Source organism: Homalodisca vitripennis, chromosome 6 (genome assembly GCF_021130785.1).
Source record: "Homalodisca vitripennis isolate AUS2020 chromosome 6, UT_GWSS_2.1, whole genome shotgun sequence".
In the NCBI taxonomy this organism is placed as follows: domain Eukaryota; kingdom Metazoa; phylum Arthropoda; class Insecta; order Hemiptera; family Cicadellidae; genus Homalodisca; species Homalodisca vitripennis.
In genome coordinates this window covers 96,762,546-96,779,753 of record NC_060212.1, presented here as the reverse complement: position 1 = coordinate 96,779,753, position 17,208 = coordinate 96,762,546, and the positions used below count along the sequence as shown (strand labels likewise).

At 34.8% G+C, this 17,208-nt stretch overlaps 1 protein-coding gene across 1 annotated transcript in view; it reads right to left on the bottom strand.

The window, feature by feature from the left end:
* Window positions 1-17,208, bottom strand: part of LOC124365481 — an 87,372-nt gene continuing 70,164 nt past the window's right edge. The window contains 4 exon segments of the mRNA XM_046821464.1: window positions 1-1,051; window positions 5,996-6,123; window positions 7,165-7,242; window positions 12,392-12,508. Coding sequence (XP_046677420.1) covers window positions 966-1,051; window positions 5,996-6,123; window positions 7,165-7,242; window positions 12,392-12,508 — 409 coding nt within the window. The 3' untranslated portion in view covers window positions 1-965.

The following is a 17,208-nucleotide window of genomic DNA, read 5'->3' as shown; positions in this document are numbered from 1 at the left end:
TTGTAACAAATCATGCAAAATATAATCTTTATATAAAACAACAAATAACAACACACCAAAATTGTACAAATCTACATAATGAGCATAACAATAAATCTTCCTGTTTCTGAATATAAAGTCAAAGTAAAAAAAATCTTTATTCGTTTTAATGTTTTTTACAATTATTTGTCACATTCAAGCTTTATTGTTATATTTTAACACTTATAAAACATAAAATAGTTATAATTTAGTTTTTACATCTTTGGCATTAACACTTCTTAGATTCAATTTGGCTGAAAAGAACTTAATATTTTACCAAATCTTTCATATAATCACTTGGTTAGATATTAAATAACATGTTTTAAAGAAAGTTTTAAATTAAATATATGATTTTCCCTCATTTACTTACAATCAGAAAGTGCTTATGGACAATTTTAAATATTACTCAAACATATAACATATTAAAATTGTATTTTATTATCTTATATTTCATGTATTTAGTTGCCTAGCAACAATTGGTTTATACCAGATCTACCACTAAAAATATAATTATGCGGATCATTAGCTTGCCTTGGCCATTTCCAAGTTTGAAGTTAGCCTTGTCACATAATTTTCTTTAGTCATCAACATTACCATCACTCAGTTCATTTTTACTTTCATTGAGTATGTTCCCCACAAAGTTACTAAAACCTTCAGAAAAGAACGTCATTTCAGACAACAACTAATCAAAACAATAAACATATGACACAACAATCGATTTCTAGAGAGTCAACTTACTTCAAAATCGGACATGTTATAATTACAATAGTAGAGACAAATGCCAAAATGATCGATATCAGGAATATTTTTCGACTCCAAAATTACGAACTTAACGTAATGGGCAGCGCCTTCTGAGGTACTCAAAATACTACTGTAAATGTACTGTCAGTGAATCAAGATCATCTTACAGTAAAATCCTTAAAAAACTTAAATATACTGTCTACTAACTACTCTTCACCAAAAACAGAATTTAGGGCAGCAAAGAAATGAGATCTGTTGACAACCACTGCAGGTCTTTGTTTGTGTTCACCATCTGAAAAAATGAAAAGAACAAACTGGTTAATTTCAACACTTCGTGGCTGATCTAGTGCTCAGCCAGAACTGTTTACCACATTACTTCAGGCTTAGTTCAGATGATTAATTGTTGTGGTGGTGTGCTTATAGAATTGAACCAGTTCCACGAGAAATAGATGTGATGCTAACAACTCAGCCACCAGAAACTTAATTTTTTTTTAAGTAGTACGTTTACTAATAACTAATAAGTTTAATCAAAATTATTAGAAGATTTATTGTTTAAACTCATGTTGTTTTGCTGATTTTTTGTTCTTTTTTACAATAACAAATTTGTAGAGCTTAGATATATTCTTTTTATCCAAAAATGTTATTTTTAGTATCCATGGCCGTGTCATCATCACACAAACGAAGCCAATTGGGAGAGGGCTTAGAGTGATAGGTTTAAGAATAAGACTGACCCCAAGAATTACTAAAGAATGACAGAATCCATTAGGTATTTTATAAAAATTTCTCATCTCGTACAAAAAGTTTATATTATTCATTTTAAGCAAGACTTAAGTATGAAAGAGGGGAAAGAAAAATGATAACAAAAGATTTGCATGAGCTGAAAAGTTCTTGGATGGGTTGTTCAATGCAGAGAAGATTACATGTACACACTTAAGTCTTTGGTAATTTGGTCCATGTCTAGAGAATGTTCTTATCAAATTCTAGAAATAAGACTCAATGCAAGCACACGCAGACACAGGTCATACACTCATTTCACACACAAGTTACACACTCAGGTCACACACTCTACACAAAGCTAATACATGGTACAAAGCTTTGTTTTACTAGTGTAATGACTCATTTCATACACCCATCTCACATTCATTTCACTATTTAATTTAATTTAGAAATTTATTAGTAATAATAATTAAGGAATAATTAATTTTAAATTGTCTCAAATTTTAATACAAACAATAATAAATACAAAATTAAATGTATTAAAATTAATCAAAATTCACCTTATTACATATAAAATTCAAAGTTATAAAGTGAACTAAAGTCAGTGATACAGTGTGCAGGGATGATTGTTGAAGAGTGAAGAGAGCAGAGTTTTAAAAGTTTAGAGGAGAGATGGATATAGAAGAAGTGAAGCAAGATTAACATTATAAATAAAGAAACTGGTTACATTTATTCAGCAGTATTTGAAAGGTTACTTTATTAAATTCATATTATCACTGAAGTACAGAGAAGCAGAAGACAGACATTGGGTGAGAAAATTCCTTTTAAATTTAACAGTGATCCATTGGAAGAATATAAAACCCAGGAACATTCGATTTGGCTAACAATTCAAAATTAAAATAGCCTAGTTAAAATTTAACAAAAATCATTTTTCAAAATTGCAATATCTTTTATAAAAACAATACCTAATATTTCTATTTCATTAAGCCAGCATGACCACCCTACCCTAAAATTTAAGAACTGTATTTAAAAATTTTAAATTTAAAATTCGGACGTTGGATTATTGTGCGTAGTTTGCCAGCGTCCGTATTTTCGGACGTTGGCAGTTTAGGCGAAGATTGCCGGCGTCCGTATTTTCGGACGTTTTGTAAAAAATAAAAATAAAAATTACTTTAATTAGTCAAAATAAACATACTTGTAATGTTTTAGAATCGCAATACAACGATCTTTCTGATAATTACATTACCCAGTTTATAAGTCATACTAGGTAGCCATATTTTGATTTTAAAGTTGGCTATTCTGTGCATTTCGTTTCTCAGCTGTCAACATTAGACAGCATTGTCGTTGTTGTTTACAGTTGTACTTTAGTTGTTCGTGAGTGTTTTGAGTGAAGTGAGATGTGCTAATGACTTCTTTCTATCAAAATGAAACGTTCTCATTCACCTGTTAGTGATAATACTATCGCTAGATTAGTAGAAAGTGAATATCTTTCAGACGGTTTCGTGAGTGAAATTTCAGAAAATGAAAAAGTGTCGAGTTCAAGTTTGGTTGTTGACGATACAGATAATGACCCGACCTACGATCCCGTTGGACCGACAACTTCCTCAGGTAATCGAGGTTTAGGACTGAATCGACTAAACTTGGTAATTGATACAAATTCAGATGAATCTAACAGTGATTCATCTGATAGTGAACCATCACGTCGTCATAGGGCTAGGCCTAACCAACAAGGCCATAGAGTGATACCTCAAAGATCAAGGCTTAACAATAGGGATAGCAGTAGTAGCTCTGCAGAAGACTCTGAGAATGAACCTGACTGGGTGGAAGTGAATGAAACCAATGATATTGAACACAGGCCTAACCATTCCATCAGGAACAGCCAGGAGTCAAGCACTGTCCTCCAATGAACTCTCCTCCAAGTGCTTATTTCAAAATTTTCTTTACCATTCCTTTGATTGAAATAATGGTTCGGTTTACAAACAAGTACGCCAGGAACTTTATTGATAAAAATCGCGATAGAATGAAAGAACACAGTAGGCTAAAATCTTGGAGACCTGTGACTGTAAACGAAATGCAAGCTTTCCTTCTGGTGTTGATAAATATGGCTATCAAAAGACAAAACACTATCGCTTCCTTTTGGTCTACTCTTAAAAGTCAATTGATTCCTTGGTTCCCTAGAATGATGACGAGGAACCGTTTTCAGGCAATACTGAAATTTTTTTTCACTTGGTGGATACTACAAATTTACCTAAGTCAGGCCAACCAAACTACGATCCTTGTGCTAGGTTCGAACCACTGATTGATCACATAAACCGGATTTCCAAATTACATTTTACACCAGATAAAAATTTATCTATTGACAGAAGCATGATTGCAACCAAAACACATTCACAGCTTCTCCAGTACAGGCCTAAAAAGCATCACCGGTGGGGTGTGAAGTTATGGATGTTGGTTGATGCTACCACTCATTATTGTGTAAGTTTTTTTGTATACAAAGGAGCCAAAGGCAATGAGAAGACAACGGTAAAAGAAAAAGGTTTAGGCTTTACAGTAGTGGATAAACTAATGAGTATGTCTAATTTGTACAATAAGGGATACCACGTGTTTGTGGACAATTTTTTCACCTCCCTGACATTGGCAACACATCTATATTCTAAGGAATCCTTTATAACTGGCACTCTAAGGCACAACCGTAAAGGTATCCCTGCTCAAATGATAAAAAATTTTAAAGTTGGAGAAACAAAATACATGAGGAAAAGTGAAATGATTATTCTTGGCTACAGACAAAAGCAGGCACAAAAAAAGCAGGTTTTGCTGTTGTCTACAAATGATGTCGCTGCTTCAGAGCGTAAAGTAAAACGCAGAGGAAATTTTACTGTCATATCTAACAAACCAAAAATGATACGTAATTACAATGCTAATATGGGTGGGGTTGATGGATCAGACCAAATGCTATACCAATACCTGGACGATAGGAGAAGTTTTAAATTTTGGAAAAAAATTACCTTCAATCTCTTATCCAGAATGCTTTTGAATGCCTATATATTATACAAGCAAAACACTACAAAGCCTAAATCACATCTAGAATTTCTGGTATCCATTGTTGACAAGCTAGGTGATCAGTGGCTTCAGTTGCAGGAAAGTGCCACCAGTCCAAGACCTATGGCAAGCATCCGTGGTGGTGGTGGTGATAATGCTGACGTCAGAAAATTTTTTGAAAAAATTGGAGAGAAAAAAAGGAAAAAAAACTGTTGTGTGTGTAGCGTAGCAAGCACTAAATCAGGAGGAAAACGAAAAAAAAATCATCCTATATGTGTGTTAAATGTAAGAGAGGAGTGCACACCAAGTGTTACCCTCTACACTTCTGCTGAATGTTCTCTTCAAATTTTCTATTTTGTACATTTTTATGTAAATAGTTACTTGTTATTTTAAGTGATCCTTAGAGAACAATATTTATTTATTTCAAGAGAGTTACTAGCCTATTGATCTGTGAAATATTTTGACTCTTGTGTTAAGACCTTCAAGAAAACAAGAAGACATTTAACAGATTAGGCAAAATGGAGTGTTTTTCCAGGTTAGCACACTTTTGGATGTTCTTTTTGTTCTTTCACAATTTTTAATTTATCAGTTTGAAAGTTTGTAAATTTCAACAGAATAAAAGTAGGAATTCAGTGATGTAGTCAATGTTTTTCCAATGTTCATTTTACTGTTGTGTATCACAAGTTAAACTCAAAAAAGTAAAAAAATAAAAAAATTTTAAATACTAATAATTAAATTTTTTTAAAGTAATGTACACCATTTTTTGTCAAAGAAAGTGCAGGATACAAAATAGAACTATTTAAGTTAAAAACAAAAAAAACCCCATGAATTTATCTTAAAAAATAGTGTAGTTACAATTGTTTAAAGAATTACGGTACATTTTGGCTAAACGTGGCTGGCAATCTTGGTACAAACATGCATGTGTACGCCTGGCATTCCTGGTACAAATTTTGAAAATTTTGTTTGGCACTAAAAGGGTTAATATAGCCTAATTAAAATTTAACAAAAATTATTTTTCAAAATTGCAATATCTTTTATAAAAACAATACCTAATATTTCTATTTCATTAAGCCAGCACGACCACCCTACCCTAAAATTTAAGAACTGTATTTAAAAATTTACCATTATTGTATCCTCCATCTTGATTCAAAATTCAAACCTGTATATCAATTTATCATCATTAAAGTTCACATTTGTATCATACTGAATTATTTGTTATTTCTAGCTATAATCATCAGAATACAAATTAAGTTTAACAATTTAATTAAAGTGTATAGTAGTAGCAAATATTACACTAGATATTAAATCTTCACAATATGGTAAGCTGAATTTCATATTCACCAAGTAACAATATACTTTTTACTAACTAAATAGTTTTTATTTGTAGAGGTTCAATAAATAGAGGGTGTAATAGGATGTACTGATGCAGATTACTGCATATTTAAGACAAAAAGAGATTTAATGGACACAAAATACGTACCGAGGATTAGCTGACGTGCACACGACAGCCATGCGGCTGAACACAGAGCTGAGATCTGAGCTCCGGTCACACAGTCTGGCAGCAGAGACACTATCTCCTCTAAATTCAAGTCTGAGGCCAACTGTAATCTATCAAAACAGATGTTGTAATTATTCCATAATAAGAGGGAAGGAAGGATAATCTTTCCCCCAAGTTGTCTTTTTTCTTCATTTTGTCTACAAAATATGAACAAAAGGTTCAGTGAAACAAAAAATCAGTAACACTACGTTTCAAAATATGCAATCTAATCTGCAACACATAATTACAAACTAGGTTAGAATAAGCAAATCATACCAGAGTGTTGTGATACGCCTAAATCAGGAATTACAACCACACCATGTTATGTGTCAACTTCACTAACTTTAACACATGCACTTAATAAAAAACTAAACATAACATTAATCATTAAAACTAAACTACAGAATACAGGTCACAATAGATTTGCATTTGTCAACCAACCACCTACAACTGGCCAGAGATCAATAGCAAATGGCAATTGTCACGGCAGAAACAAGATGGCGGCAATAAAAAGGAAGGGAAACAGGAATGGGCCCTTTTTTTATAATTGGTTCATACTAGATGAACTTCTTAAAACCATACAATGACTCTGCATTGGTTTATTACAAATTAATTTATTACACTCAAAACTTAGTGTTACTGATTGTTTGTTTCACTATAAAAATCCTGTATCCTTCACAATCCTTCTATCGTCAAAAATAAACTTCAAAATATGAACAAAAATCAAAAAGTGAAAAAAATGGATGTAAATACCACAATACTAACAAAATAAACAAATGTGTTAACCACATCATTGGTTAATGTTTGAAAACATTCACAACAAAATATTACAGGGTAAAATTCACTAAAAAAAATACAAGCTTAATAAATTGCTATTAATTAAATTAAAATTCAAAGATAAACTTTACATAAACAAGGAAGAAAATAAGATTAAAAATTATTAATACAAACTCTGTTTAAAAAATAGTAAAAATACAGATGTTTGAACTCAATCATATTATTCCACCCATAAATAAAGGCATTTTAATATGAATTAGTAGATTTTGACTAATTACATTTTTTACTTAGAGAATTTTGCAATTACCAAAATTCAAAATTAATAAAACACTTACTTGCGAGTGAGGGCAGTAATGACACTCAGCTGAGAGCTACGATCTTCACATGGCCCCACATATAACAGCTTGTCCAGCCTACAAAGTGCACCTTACTATTATTTTATTCCAAACAGCATAATTGGAAATGTAATGACTCATTTCATACACCCATCTCACATTCATATGAATACTTAATTTAATTTAGAAATTTTATTAGTAATAATAATTAAGGAATAATTAATTATAAATTGTCTCAAATTTTAATACAAACAATAATAAATACAAAATTAAATATATCAAAATTAATCAAAATTCACCTTATTACATATAAAACTCAAAAGTTATAAAGTAAACTAAAGTCAGTGATACAGTGTACAGGGATGATTGTTGAAGAGTGAAGAGAGCAGAGGTTTAAAAGTTTAGAGGAGAGAGGGATATAGAAGAAGTGAAGCAAGATTAATATTTTAAATAAAGAAACTGGTTACATTTTATAATATTTAAGCAGTATTTGATTCAAAGGAAAGGTTAATTTATTAAATTCATATCATCACTGAAGTACACAGAAGCAGAAGACAGACATTGGGTGAGAAAATTCCTTTTAAGTTTAACAGTGATCCATTGCAAGAACATAAAACCCAGGAACATTCGATTTGGCTAACAATTCAAAATTAATATAATTAAAATTTAACAAAATTATTTTCAAGTTACAATATCTTTTATTAAAAACAATACCTAATATTTCTATTTCATTAAGCCAGCACGACCACCCTGCCCTAAAATTTAAGAACTGTATTTAAAAATTTACCATTATTGTATCCTCCATCTTGTTTCAAAATTCAAACCTGTATATTAATTTATCATCATTAAAGTTCACATTTGTATCATACTGAGTTATTTATTATTTCTAGTTATAATCATCAGAATACAAATTAAGTTTAACCATTCATTTATTTAAAGTATAGTAGTAGTATATTACAGAAATAAAGAGATGTAAATGCGATGAGAAGGGTGGTGGGTGTTGGTACAACTACCTAACCTTGTGCAGCCCCCACAGCTCTGGTTCACTTAGTGAAACTTTTTGATGACACACAAGAAGTTACCCTCAAACTGACAGTTGAGTTTTCTCTAACTGAGGCGGGGAAAAAACTGTTTACTGTACATTTTTCTATATTTGGTGCATTTTGATCACAATAAACAAGAGATAATACAATCTCTCGAATTTTCTTTGTAAGTCAAAGTTATAAAAATTGGCAATTATAATGAAAAAGAGGTAGGGGTGTACATAGGAAAAAAAAGAAATAAACGATTCTGAAATAGCCAAAACATTTTAAATTCATTATAATTTTAGAAAATGTATAGTTTTGTATGTTTTTATAGGTATAAGTTTTTTTATAAATATGATTTACAGTGAATAATCAACGGAGTATGTTAATTCAAATTTGTTACTATGGAAACATAAATTTTAGCATATAAAAGTTTAGCACAAATTAATATATTATTTGTTGTCATAACATGCTCTATGAACGTGGTGTACTGTTCTGAGTCACTGGTCTGTGGTATAGCTGGTGGGAGGGCTCACCTTAAAATTAACAATAGTTGGCTTGGGTGGAAGTTGATGAGATCAGTGTATTCTTGTATAAGTGTACCACCAGACTCAAAACACTCATTTTGCATTTTTTGTCTATGCTATATTTAGTAAAAACTGAAAAAAAAAACACTAACTACTACTGCTCATAAACATCATAATAGCTTTTAAGGGTTAAAAACCACTTAAACCACATCTAGCATTTTAGTAACAATTACCAGCAATTAGAAGGTTAGTTGACAGTGAATGATATAAATCGACAGATTGATCGCCGGATGACTAATGCTGTAGTTGATGGTTATCAAATGAAATCAAATTTAAAATTTCTATTTATGAAATGTCATACATTAACACGTTCACTGCGGGTGAGGTCTCGGGACCTCAAGTGGAGGGTCTGGCGCATGCGCATGAGGTCTCGGGACATCATGTGCACATCACTTCTTTCTTTCATTAGTGTGTCCTTGGCACCTAAGACGGTTGAGGTTATGTTTGTTTGGTTGTATGGGCTCGGCTGAATTCTCGGCAGGTGTAGTTTACACTTCCTGTGCTCGGCGAGTCTGTGGCGTTTTATTAAAAATAAACGTCACAAGTATGGAACCAAGTTGTATACATTGTGATCCCCATGGATTTATGCTTACATTTGTAATTTACTGTGGAGTTTTGGACGATATGGGGGGAAAAGGGCACGCCGCGAATGTTGTTCTGAATCTAATGAGAGAAAAACTCCACAACAACCACAGTCTGTATATGGATAATTATAGAAGACATTTGGGTGGCTGGTAGGGATGTACATATAATTGTAAATACCTAGTTATGTATATATTTTAGCTTTCTCACAATATTTCTAGACATAAGAGACAAAATGTGTTTTTCGAGCTAATAATAGTGACAAATCGGGTGCTCTGTACGCGTTAGGTCTCAGGACCTCAAGTTTTATAAATCTCCTATATGAACTTTTCCGGGCTACAATTGAATATATATTTTACCTTTCTGACAATAATTCTATACATAGGAGACAAAATGTATTTCCTTTGCGTAAATGATAATAACAAGTTGGGTGCTGTGTGCGAACTTCAAGTTTTCAAAATGGCCAAAATAAACTTTTCCAAGCTACAGGGTGACTGCCGGGAACCGGACGAATTTGCAACAGCTGTTACATTGTTGTTACACGTTCTAGGGAGATTGAGGTTATGTCATTGTTTTGAGTGAGCTTTACCATTTTAGTCACGATGGATCAGTGGTCAGTTCAGCATCGTGTTTTTGCATATGACACATTTATTAAAAATGGCGAATCCGTTATCAAAACACAGCGTATCTTCCGACGCCACTTTAATATTGCGCGAAATGACACGGTTCCAAGCCGGAATACATTGCTAAGATGGGTGCACAAGTTCAGAACAACAGGAACAGTATCAAAGAAAAAGCCACCTGGTCCAGCAAGAACAGTGAGAACACCAGACAACATCGCTAGAGTGAGAACTGCTTTGATGAGGAGCCCGGGTCGCTCTGCACGAAGACACGCACAAGAGCTACGCATGAAGCGCGATTCTGTCAGAATAATTTTAAAATCAGATTTGAAATTTCATCCCTATAAAATACAGGTGGTACAGCAACTGAAAGAGAGGGACTATGGACAAAGAGAAGATTTCGCAGTACGTATGCAGGTGTTGTTTACTGATAATCTTGATGTAATGATGTTAATGAGCGACGAAGCTCACTTCCACTTAAACAGTTCAGTGAACAAACAAAACTTACGATATTGGGCTCCTGAAAATCCATGTAACTTTCATGGAAAACCACTCCACTCTCCAAAAGTAACGGTTTGGTGTGCTGTAGGCCACTTTGGGATAATTGGTCCGTATTTTTTTGAGGAAAATGGAGTCACAGTGACAGTGAATTCTGCACGCTATGTTCACATGTTGGAAACATATCTCAAGCTACAACTTCGGAGGCGAGGAATAAACGTGAAAAATGTTTACTTCCAACAAGATGGGGCTACAGCGCATACTGCCGCTGCATCGATGCGAGTTGTGAAGAAGATGTTCCCTGGCAAGTTGATTTCACGTTTTGGTGACGTGCCGTGGCCGCCGAGGTCACCAGATTTGTCGCCCTGTGACTATTTCTTATGGGGGTATTTGAAAGCTCGTGTCTATGTTCACAAACCACGAACATTATTGCAGCTAAAAGATGCAATCACCGAAGAGGTGAATTTGATTGGACAAGACATGTTGATGAGAGTGCGTAATGATTTTCTCCAGAGGTTGGAAACCTGTATCCAGGTTAACGGCCATCACATACATGCATGATATCATCTTTAAGAAATAAACCCAAACTAGGATAAAAGGTTCCATAAAACATATGTTTTTTGAAATGGTTATGTTTTCACCAATATATATTCCACAATTAAATAATTTTACTATATAAAATAAGGTTGTACTATTCATTTAAAATACCTCCGGTTCCCGGCAGTCACCCTGTACAATCAACAAAATACCATCCCCAGTCTACAAGAAAACATCTAATGTTAAGTTTAAACAAAAAATATATTTTAGCATATTGGGTAGGTGGCTGAAATTCAGTAGTGAACGTGTTAAAACACTGAATAGCACGATGCATTTTTAATTAAAAACTATTCAATTTAGTTCTAAAATTACAACAACAACAAAAAACAATAGTTACATGAATTAACAACTAAAGCTACTGAAAAACACTAGTTCCTTCTTTCAGCAAACTCCTGCAAGTAAATATAGTTTTAATTGTTTTTTTAATAACTAATTTCCTTCAAAATGTAAACAGCATATTCAAAGATTTTTCAAAAGACAGAAATTAGTGAAACTGGTCTGTAACAAACAGAGTCTCTCAAATGTTCTCTGGTGAAAATCAGTTTTCAGAGTTTATTACATGAGAAAGAGGTTTTACAATTACAGACGTGGCTTCTTTAAAAATATTTCTAGAAATATCATTTCTTTATCATCAAAAGAGAATATTACTTGTCCTAACTATAGTTTGTTACTGTTACAAACACATATCAGAAAGAAAGATAAAAATTGGGAACATTGCAAGGGAATGTTTGGTATTACAAGCTCGTCTACTGCTGCAATAAAAAATTAGGAAACAAATTAGTTACAGCAACTTCTTGATGACAAGTCAACTAACTGTTCACTTACTAATTTCGCTTTAAAATATATTTTAACACCTTGTACTTACACGTATTCAGGTATGGCAGTACATTTATATAAATTATGAATAAAAGAGGTTCCAAAACGGATTCCTGTGGAACACCGTTTCTTACAAAGGACTTTGTGTACAAAATACAAAATGTTTCCCATCTTCGAGGTAAGACGTTATTTTGTCAAATCCATAAAACTTCAGCTTAGAAACCAAAATGCCATCATTTACTTTATTAAAAGCTTTTGTCAAATCATAAAATGTAGATTTCATTTGGTTTTTTTGTATGGTCTAAAACCAAATTGCAGGCACGAGAATAGATTTTTTTCCAAATATTTTGTCAGTTATTAATGAACTAAATTTCAAACGGATGAATATTTCCAAACTTTATGTGGTGCTATAATTGGTATGTCTGATATTTACAACAATTTTATGTAAACTCCTTTTTATCAAAACTGCTAACAATTTTTTGTACTTATAAATATAACTGACCTGCCCGGACGTAACAGAGCTGGATCGATCAGGTCGGGGCGATTTGTTGCTCCTAGAATGAAAACATCGCCAGAATCTCCCAAGTCATCCATTTCTGCCAGCAACTGTGATACAACTCTACATGGAAACATACCAACTATTGATAGATTCACCTGACACTTCAAATACTCATAAATCAATTAAAAAAATTATTGACTAAACAATTGTTGTATGTATATGTATGTATGTACGTTGTGATTCAATGTTTATTGAAATTAAATTTGGCTATTGGCCTTCAAACAAATTTAATTAATGTACGAGGGCTGTTTTTTAAGTAAGGGCCGTTTTTTTTTTTTTTTTTTTTTTTTTTTTTTTTTAAATAAACAACAATTATTTTTTTCAAAATACATTTATTTTCAGAATCTGCATACTTTTCTTTATTTTTCTACATAGTTGCCTTGTTTGTTAAGGCACTTATCATATCTTAAAAGTAAGTTTTGAAATCCCTCTTCAAAGAAATCTGCCGCCTGCTCTGACAACCAGGAGTTCACGGCCGTCTTGACTTCTTCGTCGTCATTGTAGCGCTTCCCGCCAAGATGATTTTTCAAGTAACGAAAAAGGTGGAAATCGCTCGGAGCAAGGTCGGGGCTGTACGGCGGATGATTCAAAACTTCCCAGCCAAAAGAGTCGATCATTTCCTGTGTCCGAGCAGCGGTGTGAGGCCTTGCATTGTCGTGGAGGAGCAGAATTCCCTTTGTCAGCATGCCGCGTCTTTTGTTCTGAATGGCGCGTCGGAGACTGGCCAGGGTTGCGCAGTAGGCTTCTGAGTTAATCGTCATTCCTCGCGGCATAAAGTCCACTAGCAAAACACCGCGCCTGTCCCAGAACACAGTTGCCATAACTTTGCGCCGCGACAGCGTTTGCTTGGCTTTGACTTTGACTGGAGATGTTGTGTGCCGCCATTCCATGGACTGTTGCTTTGATTCAGGAGTGATATGGGATACCCATGTTTCATCTCCTGTGACAATTCGACTCAACATGTCGTCTCCTTCCTCGTCGTAGCGGGTCAAGAAAGTCAAAGAACTGCTTAATCTCTTTTTTTTTTTGTGATCCTCAGTGAGGAGTTTGGGTACCCATCTTGAGCACAATTTTTTAAAGTTTAGGTTTTCTGACACAATTTTGTACAGTACTGACCTGGACAACTTGAGGAAATTCCATAGAGAGAGTGGTTATTGTGAACCGTCGGTCCTCATGAATTTTTGCGTCAACTGCAGTAATCAAATCTCCCGTGATCACAGATGGCCGGCCTGAGCGATCTTCATCGTGGACATTTTCGCGGCCATCTTTAAATTCTCGGACCCATTTCCGCACTTTACCTTCACTCATTGCCTTGGCACCATACACCTCACAAAGCTGACGGTGAATGTCAGCAGCCGACATGTTTCTTGCAGTCAAAAATCGTATCACTGACCGAATCTCACACGCGGCGGGTGATTCGATAATCTTAAAACATTTTAAAGATCCACAGTAATGCATACAGGTTAGCTACAGAGCTGCAACTGGCATGAAGTTGTTCGCTAAGAATGCCGGGAGGCGGGGCGCACGCTCGTTATGGCAGGAACGCGAACTACTACCGTGTACGGGAGAACGGCCCTTACTTAAAAAACAGCCCTCGTATATATATTATTAGCACTACAAGTAACAATAATTTTGAAATATTTTTTCAACTATATTAAAAATTAATGTATATATATATATATATATATATATATATATATATATATATATATATCAAAATCAAATCAAAATCAAAATGTCTTTATTACGTGAACATTAAGTACAGTAATTTGTCAAAATATAATACATAATGCAAAGTTAGATAATTACAGTTTAATAGTGTCATCATTGTGAGTTTAGGAGGTTTATGCTTCAATTTTTAAAATCACGTGGTTCCAGTGTTAGCAGATTCCAGGAACTCTTCAATGGTGTATACAGGTCTCTTCAGCAAAACTCTCGAAGTAGGTTCTTTAGTCTGTTTCCTGTCAGGCTGCGGAGGTAGTCTGGTAGAAGGTTTTTAAATTTCCGGCCAATGTATGAAGGTTTCTTCTCATATAAAGCTGTTCTGTGTTGAGGTAGAGTGAGCCTTGAGGCATGGCGTGTGGGTAATTATGAGGTCCATGTGAGTCTGCAGATGTAGTTTATCTACGTGCAAGATGGCTTCATAAATGTAAAGTGCAGGTACTGTAAGTATGCCTAGGGTCTGGTAGGCCTGTCGGCAAGTTTGTAGTGGCTCAAGGTTTGCAAGGGTCCTGACTGCCTTCTTTTTGAGTACCAGAACTCTCTTGAGGTTTCTTGGGAGGTTCCCCAGACTATAAGGCCATACCTAATGTGAGACTCTATTAGCGCATAGTAGTGCTATTTTTGCCGCTTCCAGAGAGCCTACCCATTTTAATACGTTTAACAACGTAGATGCCTGTACTAATTTTATTGCATATGTTGTTTACATGATCTGCCCATGAGAGTCTGCTATCGAGAGTTACTCCCAAAAACTTGATCTGGTTAGCCACTGGTATATTGGGAATGCTTGCTGGTACCTCTTTCTTCCTGCTAAAGTGTACCTGTGTAGTTTTGTCAGGGTTTATTGCTAGTCATTTAATTTACTGTAGATTATGGCGCTTTCTAATGATGTGATAGAGTTACTGTACAATTGTTCAGCTGTGTCATTTCTTAGAAGAAGAGTGGTATCATCTGCGTACATTATGCAGCTCGTACTTTCATTTTGAATTAGAGCTGGGAAGTCGTTAGTCAGCAGAATAAACAAAATGGGTCCCAACACAGATCCCTGTGGGACTCCTCTAGTAATTGGTTGAGGACAAGATCTGAACATGCTAGTGACGCCAGATGTAGTATGCTGAATCTCCACAATTTGGGATCTCCCTTTGAGATAACTATCAAACCACTTGTTTTCCAGACCTGTTACTCCCAAAGCTGCAAGTTTTTTAGAGATGAGGCTGTGTCCTAGGCAATCAAAGGCCTTACTGTAGTCTAGGAATAAGGCAGTGACAAATTGTCCCTCCTCTATGCTGTCAATTATAGATTCGACCAGACTTATGATGGCAGATAAAGTAGATTTTCCCTTCTGGAAGTCATGCTGGCAGTCAGTAATTAAGTCCTGTTGTGTAAGATGTGTCATTAGTCTCTTCATACTATTTTTTCAATAATTTTGAAAACGTTGATATTAAGGAAATGGGTCTATAGTTTTTTGGGTCAGTTTTTGGTCCTTTTTTGTGCTGGGGATAGACCTTGGAGACTTTAAGCTTTGTTGGGAATTGGCCCAGGGAAAATGATTTATTTATAATTGATGCAAGAGGATGAATCAATTCCACTGCGCAATGCTTTACAACTTTTGATGAGTATTCGTCTGTACCACTCGATGATTTGTTTTTTAGGTTGTGTATTACTTGACTTACTTCTTCCCATGTTGTGGCGGTCAGATCAAATGGTTGTATTAAAGGGTGGTTTAAGAGGTTTAGGTCCTCTTCTAATCTGTTGTCTCCTGGCTGTTGGTTGTTTTGCTGTAATGTCACTTCTGCTATCTGAGTAAAGAAAGTGTTTAGTTGTTCAGCTACCTGAAGAGGATTGTCTACCACTACATCGTCAATGTTTTAGCTTAGGACACGTTTTGCTAAGTTGTTTGGCATTGGTCTCTGTATGTATTATGTCCCATACAGCTTTGGATTTTGTTGTCAGATGTCATTATTTTCTGTGTATTTGCATTTTGTTGCAACATCCTTAGTTTTTCTGTCGTACTTCTTTTTTATGTTTACCATAGTTTCTTTATCTTGTGCCCTTCCGGTAATTTCATAGGTGTTTGAGCCTCTTAAATAGGCAGCTTTTATCTCAGCTGATTCTTGGTCATAGTAGTGAATTGGTTTACTCTTAGTTTTATTTTTGCTCTTCTTGTGAGGGCAGGAGATGTCAAGGGCAGTTTGGCAGCACTCCTTCGAATATGTTTATATGCTGTTTCCGCATCTTCAGCATTATAGACAGTATCCCAGTTTTTATGGAAAGCAGTGACTTGAGCTGGTCAAGGTTTCTCCTTCCCATTTGTCGCCGAAGAGTTTGCGTGTTGTCGTCATTTTTTACAAAAGTCCAGGCTACATATTTGGGCGGTATGATCCGATAGTCCAGTTTGTAAAATTGTTGCACTAAGGTCATGTTCTGGAATATTAGTGCATATATACAGTCAATTGAAGTGCTTGTGTCAACTGTAATGCGAGTTGGTGGCAAAGGGGAGCCTTCTTATGTTGTGTGTTGCCAATTCGTTGTCAAACATCAGGCTGTCCGGGTTGTTGGGTTTTAATCTGTCAATGTTTATGTCTTCTGTCAGAATAAACGACCTATTATGTGCTTGACTATTGTCCAGAATGTTTGATAGGATGTCCAAGCTATTTTGAATGTTTACCCCGGGAGGGCGGTATACGCCAGGAGAAAGAGATGCTTCCCTTTGATTATAATATGTGCCATTGCAGCCTCAAATAGTTTTTCTTCGCAGTGGTTACTCATGTCTATGGCCTCTATATTGTTTATTAAGTTGTCTCTACAATAAATAGCAACCCCCCCAGTCTATGTTCTTTTCTGCAGTATTCAGATACGAGAGAGTATCCTAGAAGTTTTTGTGGTTTCAATATCGCTTTGCTTGAGACCGTGTGTTCTGTTAGAACCAAGAGGCTGGGGCATACTTCACTTAGTAGATGGTTTAGCCGGTTTATTTTTGTATTGAGACCCTCTTATGTTTTGATGACATATTGTCAGGTAGTCATTTTTATCTGCTGAGT